This window comes from Siphateles boraxobius, unplaced genomic scaffold (genome assembly GCF_051911475.1).
Source record: "Siphateles boraxobius isolate OS27281-9 unplaced genomic scaffold, OSU_SipBor_1 77, whole genome shotgun sequence".
Classification (NCBI taxonomy): Eukaryota; Metazoa; Chordata; class Actinopteri; order Cypriniformes; family Leuciscidae; genus Siphateles; species Siphateles boraxobius.
In genome coordinates, this window is record NW_027509205.1 from 13,491,397 (window position 1) to 13,500,864 (window position 9,468).

Here is a 9,468-nt window from a genome sequence, read left to right on the forward strand (position 1 = left end):
AAAAGCTTTAAAATTAAAAAAGATTTCTGAAAGAGTAACCTCTAATAATAATCAGTAAAAAAAAAAAAGGATACAATTGGCCTTATAAAAATATTAAAAGTGAAGGATGCAACTCCTGAATTATGGGTAAAATGTATGTATTTGATATATATAATGTATATTGATAATAATACATCAACAACACATGTATTATAAACCGAATCATATAATTAAGGCCAGATTTTTGTCCAGTTTTGATATAGAATTAGTGACAATTTAGACTCAATTGTATGAGAGTTTTCATGTCATTTATTTGACCTTATGTAATGTAGAAAATTATAATGTGATCAGTTTCCTGTTTAATTTTAATCAGACCACATTTGGACTAATTTTCAATGCTAAATAACTGGGGGGTGGGGGGCAAAATCACTTTCATTTTACATTTCAAAAACATGCTGCTTGTGTGAGACCATTAACCCTTTTATTACTATTATGGGGCTTTTTATCTATTGGCTATACCTTGAGAGAAAGACAGACGGCAAGTCCAACAAGAGTTGTCAGTCCGTTCATTTCCTCTTCTCCGTTCCTGCCTCCCCACGGCATTGCTGACCTTTCACTTTCTGACATCAGCAGTTGTATTTAGTGAGTGTGTTTGTGTGTGTTTAGGGTCACATGTGTCTGTGTATAAAGAACTACACTGAAAGGCTTTTGTAGCTTTGGACTAAACAACCTGGAACCTCAAGAGTTTTCCACAAAGTTAACTCTCTATGGTACAGTGTTGTCTTTATTTTTCATCACTTACTCCCTATTCAGAAAACTACAAATTGCATTGTTGGAATTAAAAGTAGAGTCTTTAAATAAATCAATAATATGCTGTATTAAGTCAGAAGACATTTGATTTTCTCTAGACTTTCTAAGAGGAAAACATGAAGTGCTCTACATTTATTTTACATCTGGAGTTTTAAAGCATCTAGAAGTTGTTTATCAAATATAGTTTTACAATAAATTGAGGAAACATTAACCACAATGGATGGCAATAGATGGATGACAATTCTGCATTTCCCTATTTTTCTTTTTAAATAGATAGTGGCATCAGTTATGTTACTGAAATTATTTTATTGTGTTTATGCATTAATAACACAATTATGATTTAATTAATACACAGGAAATCCAACTAAGGGGGAGCTATGCCTTTATATTAAAGAATAAATTATAAGGTTTCATTAAATTCTAAATTCAAATGTAGAATTATATCAGTTTATGAAAGACACATTGGTACTGGTTTTTGACCATTTTTCATTGTTGTACCAATATTTTATTTTCTGACATATTATTTTATTTAATATACATGTATATTCTTCCCCCAAAACTTTAGTGTGAGCTATATATATATATATATATATATATATATATATATATATATATATATATATATATATATATAGCATTTCAGTATTATCATGTGTATCATAGTGGGTTCAAATGAATACCAACCCTAAAGGCCCGTTCACACCAAGGACGATAACTATAACGCTAACGATATAGTTCTAAAAATCATTCTAAATATAAAATAGCAGAGTCCACACCACAACTGAGCCCGATCTCATGAAAGTGCGTATCTATACAACGAATGTTATTTCTCGTGCCATTTACTGTATACGCCGAAACGAGTTTTTACGTGCATATGCTACGCAGTTTTCGCCTGCATATGATACGCACTTTATGGCTTGTAATACGCACGCACTCCCCACCCTAATCCAACCCAAGGGGTTTTCAGTGCGTAGCATATGCACGCTAAACCATTTTTGACGTATAATTGGCACGAGAAATTACATTCGTGGTATAGATACACACTTTCATGAGATTGTGTTGGCCAATCAGAATCCATACAACTTTTAAGAGCTTGAACATTTTAAATGCTAGATGTCATAACTGCAGTGTACGCTTAGAATAAACAGAATGATATCGTCCGCTGGTGTGGACGCTGATACAGTTATCGTTCTTGGTGTGAACTGGCCTTAAAGGGAAAGTTCACCCACAAATGAAAATTCTGTCACCATTTACTCACCCTCAAGCTGTTCCAAACCTGTATGAGTTTCTTTCTTCTGTTGAACACAAAAGATATTGTGAAGAATATGGGCAACCAAATAGTTGATGGACCCCATTGACTTCCATAGTATAGAGAGAAAAATGGAAGTCAATGGGGTCCATCAACTGTTTGGCTTCCGACATTCTTCAAAATATCTTCTTTTGTGTTCAGCAGTACAAAGAAATTCATACCGGTTTGGAACAACTTGAAGGTGAGTAAATGATGACAGAATTAAATTTTTTGGGTGAACTATCCCTTTAAGGCTGTTTTGAACTTTTGTATCTGTGAGAATAAAGACAACCCAGTACTTGTGGAGCATTAAAAAAACAACCAGTAACAAGCACACAATAGCCTATTGACCGTTTATTCATCTTTTATTTGAAAACATTTTACAGAGAGTATCTCAAACCAGTTTTGTGGACTTATACATTTGTAAGAGATTCAATTATTGTAGAGTTTTCCTAACCTTCTAGCACAAAGCACCACTTGTTTATTGCTATGGATATCTGCCACTGTTAAGGGTCATGTTTAATTCAGCAATTTTAAAAGAACTCACTTAAATCTTAAAATGCTACAAAGGAGATAAAAAAAAATCGAAAGGTTACAACTCAAATCTCTTGTCCCTATTTACTCCCCCCCCTTTTTAAGATATTCAACAAATTAAATAACAAGACTCAAAGAAAATACACACCAAAGACCTTAGTAACCAAATACATGGAGCTAAGGCTATGCACTCTGGTGGCAAAAGATGAACCGGAAGTGGCTGAATTTGGCAGGCGAGCTGCTGGTGAAATATTCAAGAATAATTGTTGCTTTTCCTTGAAATGAATCTATCCTTCAGTCAGATGAAAGAGAAGGAGACAGGTACGGTGCTTCAGCGGGGAGTGTGACTCGACTTTTAGCTAAGGAAATCTAGTACGATAAGTCTAAAAAAAGTTTGCATTTTACAAAATACTCAATAGGAATAAAAAATGTTCTTTGTTATTCCAGAAAACAACTTCAATCACTCTTTCTCCTCGGCCTCGGTATCGGCCGTCTCAGTTTCCTATACAGGGAAAAAAAGCACAAAAGAAAAAAGTGAATTACTTCTTAAATGTAGAGGACAGAGTATTGATATGATTTATTTCGTTTTTCAAAACTGTAAGATTATGTTATGAGAAGTCCGACAGACAAAACCAAAACCACTCGGTTAGTACGAGTAAGCCCACACACAGATGATGACCAATTTACCTCAAAATGGAAATCATGATGATTTATTAAACTTAACATCCTTAATGATATATATCAGGAAAAAACAGATAGCAAAGCACATTTATATCCTTATATTTACGTCTCAAAGGAACTCAATTTAAATTTGAATGAATTAATTTCAAGGTTAGGTGTGTATTTTTATTGTGTATTCTTCAATCCCAACCTAATGTTGATATACTGATCAATGTGTTTATCTGACCCATGAATATTCAGAAAACCTGGTTGAAATCAGTGATTATTTTAGCAAAACATTTTTTTGTACCGTCTGATGAAGATAGTGGCTCTGAAATAACACTTCAAAATCTTTCAGATGCGATTCATAATATCAAAATTATGTCATATGTACTGAACATTCTGTTAACCTTGGTTTACAATCATTAACAATGTTATTAATTATTTTTTTTGTATAGTCTAACAAAGAGACACATAAACCTAGACTGTACAGTGACGAGCACACAAACACACTGCACTCTTCAAACTCTCGTACCCTTTACTCTAACACTCTCGCTCTGCCCTCGGATGGACAGGAAGGAGGGGGCGGAACTTCTCCATGATGACACACTGACAGATGAGCGTGAGACACAGATCTGTGTGTGTGTGTGTGTGTGAGCACATGCAAGTGTTTGAGAAGCCATGGGAAGGGATACAGGAAGACCATTAGATATTGGTCAGTATAAAGTAATCCATGTTACTACAGAGCACTGAACAATAAATTGTCATGTTTCCCTAATCATTTTGTCACAAGAGGTTTGGAAAAGCAAGTTATACAAATTATATTAAGATGGAGATACACTGATCGTGACTATCCAACGAAATCGGCCATTATCTAATGATCTAAGATTCACGATTAAGATTATAAGAGTGTAAGCTGGTTTACAGTAGAACAACATTTAAAAACAACAAAGAATATTATCCTTAAGTTGAATTATTTTTTAAAGCAGTATTATACCTGTTGTTACCGTCAGCCCTTCTAAACTTTACATAATGCCACCAATTCACACCCAGTCATTTTAGAACAAACCATCTAAATACACCACAACATGTCTGTATCTAGGTCATTCTTTGCCACCTCACATGTCTGCTCTTTCATTCTTGTTAACACAAATGTTCTAAGAAAAACATTTTCGTGTCCTGGAGGGCAATTTGAGTAATCTCAGAGGGTTTTGAGGAAGGGGAGACAGCTCTCGTGACAAAATGCATGCAAAATGTACCTTTTCCAAGGCCTGAGCTCAGTTTAGCAACTTGATGTGCGTTATGCAATAATAAATGACCAATGTATAAAAATAAAAAGTAGACATATACACTACTATTCAAATTTTGGGGTCAGCAAGAATTTTGTTTAATTAATACTTTTATTCAGAAAGGATGCATTAAATTAGTAAAAGACCTCTAAAAAGTGACAGTAAAGACATTTAAAATGTTACAAAAGAAAAACGAATGCTGTTCTTTAGAACTTTATATTCATCAAAGAATCTTGAAAAAAAGTATTACAATTTTTACAAAAATATTTAGTAGCACAACTGTTTTCAACATTAATAATAATAAGAATTTTCTGAGCATCAAATCAGCTTATAAGAATGATTTCTGGATGATCATGTGACACTAAAGACTGGAGTAATGATGCTGAAAGTTCAGCATTGCATCACAGGAATAAATTACTTTTTGCAATACATTAAAATAAAAATATTTATTTAAAATTGTAATATTTCACAATATTGTTTGATCAAATGCACCCTTGGTGAGCATAGTTCACCCCAAAATAAACATTTTGTCATCACTTACTCACCCTCATGTTGCTCCAAACCTGTACAAGTTTCTTTCTTCTGTTGAACACAAACGACAATATTTTAAAGAGCGTTGGCAATCAAACAGTTGATGGTAGCCACTGACTTTTATAGTAGGAAAAAAAAATACTATGGAAGTCAATGGCTACCGTCAACTGTCTGGTTATCAATATTCTTCAAATATCTTCTTTTGTGTTCAACAGAAGAAAGAAACTCACACAGGTTTGGAAAAACATGAGGGTCACGGTGAGTAAATAATGACAAAATGTAATTTTTTGGGTGAACTATTCCTTTAAAAAACATTGAAAAATCTTACCAACCCCAAACATTTGAACAGTAGTTTATATATACATAGGTTTTTAGGGGTAAAATATCATTATGATTATACTTCATTTTTGCTCTTCAATGAGCGATCTCATATTTTTTCCTCTATTAAGACCACGTAGAGAACTACTGAAAATGCTAGACAATGGCATTAGCAAACAACAAAAAGTTAGCCCACCTCCTCTGGCTTGGTCTCCCCATTTGCAGTGGGTGCAGATTCTTTTTCCTCTTTCTTTCCTTTGGCTCCACCCTTCTTCTCTTTTACCGCTTTGTCATTGGATGGCTTCTGTGCATAGAACACAAATGGAACAACAAATTAAATAGTTGTGTACCACACCAATTTTAAATGTTCCAAAACACACCGGCAAGATCACACCACCAAAACACTACTGCAAAAATGCTACAAAATCGGCTTTAAAAAAAGTTAATACTGTCTATACAATACACAAACTCCACCTAATGCGCAAAATACTTTCATATATGGAGGAAAGAAATTACCTGCAATGCAAAGCACATGCAAAAACTTGTTAAAAATGTAAAATGCCACAAAGATAGAGATGGATAGTGAGAAAGAGAGAGCTGTTACCTTGGCAGCTGGTTTTTTGGCCTTTGGTTCAGGTTTAGGAACTGGTTTCTGAGGGTTGAAAAAAGACAAAAGTATGAAGGTAGTTAAAAAACAGTGCCATAACAGACAACGCAAAGGCCACAATGAGTGGTAAATTATTTTCTGACACAATAATATAGAAGTTTAAGAACAATTTCAATTAAACTAAACCAATCTAAACTGTCTAAGTGGATAATACAATGTAATAATACTAATCCATGTGTTTGTAGTTCAGGATACCCATAGGGCATGTGACAGCACTATATGTTTATGACAAACCCGTTCCCAAGACTGGTTTCTAGTGCTTACTGACCCTTATAATAATAAAAATGACATCTGGGCATATGGAAAGAGAGCAAAAACACTTACTGAGGAAAGACGCTCTGACCTCCGAGTGGGCTGTAAGACGGAAAAACATTATTTTGATGGTATTTGGACTGTCAATCAAGCCAAATGTACATAAAATATGATTTTTACAACTATGCTGTTAGCATTTTCACATTTGAAAAATAAATACATTTGAATTACCTCATGCTTAGTAACTTTGGTGGCATCTTTGGCCTCCGCTCCCTCGGGTGACTGCATAGACACAACGAACATGCAAAATTTTTACATACGGACATTTCTTCACATAAATACATTTTTTATTGTGTGTGACAGTTACAGATTGAATACGATTTTAAAAAATATATTTCTGAGACAAAGTACTTTGAGAACATTATTATAACTATTAAGATGCCAACAGGTTATCTTTTACTGATAGAGTGACACTTTGCAAAGAGCAGCTAATTCATCTCAGTTCAATCACAATGTTCACCATAAGTAGCTTTTGCTTGTCAGACTTCATTATAATCAGATACACAGGCCTATGGTGTATAAACTAATTTATCTCTGGTACTTTGACTTCTTGTTTACTTGTTCTCTGGGCACAATTTAATATGCCACATCTACACACTCTAATAAACTGGATGCCAATATAGATCTGTGTATAATGCATTTTATAGAATACTCAATCTATGCAAATGGGAAAGCCTGAAAAGTTTTTGACTTTTAAAAATAATGTTATGTCTAGCACTTTCAAGATATTGGTATTTTATTTAATTCTTTAAAAAAAATAGATACACACCTTTCATGTGTTATTGCTGTGAGAACTATTAGATATGTTGGAACCATTATTTAACAAAGTAGCTTGACTCCCGAGGTCTAGACTTTCTCTGTATCCAACAATTACAATCATACAATGTTGTTTTGACATAACCTGTTGATATTCAATTCATTGTGAGCTTATTATTTTGACCAGAAACACTATTTATTTATGTTCTAATTTTTAGCTGTAATACTGCAACACATAATCTTGCAAAACACGAAAAACTGACACCCAAAAGGTAACATTTATAGCACGGCAGAAAAACATTTAAATATCATTCAATTTTTACACAAATTTGTAGTGTTTGCGGCAATTGTCAAGTTCACTCATTACTCAATCAGTGTTGCTTAACAGATTAATTTAAAAAAAAATTAAACCTTTTTTACTTCATTTGAATAAATTTCAACTTTCTATTTTGTTTATTTAACGTTTATAAATCACAAAAATCACACGAATCCTGTTTTTAAACTAATAATAGTATAAGCTAAATATAAATATGTCATTCTGTGGTTGAACATTTTCTGAAAAACAGGCACCTCATTTCATTAACACTGACCACTTGTTGAAAAAGCAGCATTTAATGTATTAGTTTTATTATTACTTTTTTGCTTTGAGAAGTTTTGGAACCTATTCTTGGAAAGTGTCCATTGTTTAGCCTCACTAATTGAAGAGAGACACTCCCCCTAGAGAAACTCCCGCTTCATTGCCTCCATCATGAACATATCTGGCTGATACAACACGACTGTCATAATTTAAATAATTTTTTTAAATTTCTGATTACCACAAACTTGTGTGTGGGGGGTTGTAAACCCCCACATTGTTAGTCATTAGACGACGCCCCCCCGCTGATGTGGGATAGAGAAGCTCGGTGGACTTTGGATCATTGTCGATAGAGCATCATTTGACGTGCAAACGTGCTGTTATATTTGTGCTATTTTTATTTTGTCGTTTTATCCTACGAAGTCCACAGTTTAGCACTGTTATATTTTGTCTCTCGTCATAATCGCCTCTAAAAATGAGAGAAAGAGTTGAGAGTGACTGACAGAGCGCTTTGTTACATACGGGTCTGCCGCTCCGCAATGGGGGTGGAGGAAGAGCCTGTCGGTTCAAACATGGCTATGCAAAAATAATGGGGGGACCTCTATCGATCGACGAAAGTGAGCTAATAAAAAAACGAACATCTTAAAATGGAGGTTAGCGAGTATGAGACGCATTCGAGCAGAGCTCTAGTTTTCGAGTCTAACCGAGGGCGACTGAAGCATCACCGCAAAGTGACATTCAGTACAAGTGCGCACGGAGTGGCAAATTCACTGCGAAAGAGACATCGGGTTATTAAACCGCCAACTATCATGGAGGAAATCAGCAAGTGACGAGGATCGAATGCAAAGATGATCGAACGTTCCATTGCTTTTGCAGGATTCCATAATCCAACTCGCGGATTAGGATAGAACGCTTTAAAAACTCGAACCTCGTTTTACCTGCTCGACGTTGTGTACGTTCTCATAGTTAAAACGCGAGCCGTTATTTCTTAAAAAAAAAAGAGGGAAAATCAAGGATATGTTAGGAAATTGTAATTATAAACTGACTTACCTTCCTCTTGGGCATTTTTTCAAAATTTCTTGTCACCTGTCTTTATTGAATTAGAAAAGCAGGTATGGACCTGTGAGATGGGGGAATGAGTTTAACTACCACCGAATACAGGATCAATATCTAAAACACCTCTGGTAATAACATGTTAATATTATGCAGACCTCAGACTCTACCCTCGTCTTTGTCCATTGGTCAGTTCGCTCCACACTTAACCGCCATTCCTCAAAGCGATTGGTCTACGAAGCAAATATGTTAATATAACGCCCTCAGATATTGGTTTGAATTGAGGAAAGCTCTTCAGCCTGTCAACCTTATTGGTTACGCGCTCTCTGTATGCAAATTAGAACGATTTGTATTGGATGGGTTTACAGGTCCGCGTAAGAGGGGGATAAGTGACGACAAACCAATCCACGCTTGACACCACACGCTCGGGTTTATGGGAAACGTATGCGAGGCCTCAAAATAAAATGTAAGCCTACACTGAAAAAGAAAAATGGTGTCCATTAATTTACAAAATAACTGAAAAACGTAGCGAATAACAGAATAACATTTACTTAATTCCAGTAAAATCAAATTTACTTACTTCATTATTTATTATTTTATTTATGAATACATCTACAGCAGGATTACACCAGTTAAATAAGCATGACTGGATAAGAAACGCGAATCTGGAACATTACAACCTAAAGTGCATTATGAG

At 34.7% G+C, this 9,468-nt stretch overlaps 1 protein-coding gene across 2 annotated transcripts; it reads right to left on the reverse strand.

The window, feature by feature from the left end:
* Nucleotides 1-2,423: 2,423 nt before the first annotated feature.
* Nucleotides 2,424-8,951, reverse strand: hmgn3 (high mobility group nucleosomal binding domain 3). 2 transcript variants are annotated; one of them, XM_077217932.1, is made up of 6 exons: nt 8,769-8,951; nt 6,560-6,610; nt 6,401-6,430; nt 6,014-6,061; nt 5,606-5,713; nt 2,424-3,113 (listed from the first exon to the last, which is right to left on the reverse strand). In XM_077217932.1, the coding sequence occupies exons 1-6, from the start codon at nt 8,781-8,783 to the stop codon at nt 3,072-3,074; spliced, it is 294 nt and encodes a 97-aa protein (XP_077074047.1). In that variant the 5' UTR covers nt 8,784-8,951; the 3' UTR covers nt 2,424-3,071. The 2 variants fall into 2 exon arrangements, with proteins under 2 accessions (XP_077074047.1, XP_077074048.1); XM_077217933.1 differs by lacking the exon at nt 2,424-3,113 and adding an exon at nt 3,778-3,906 and having other exon boundaries at nt 8,769-8,939.
* Nucleotides 8,952-9,468: the final 517 nt, after the last annotated feature.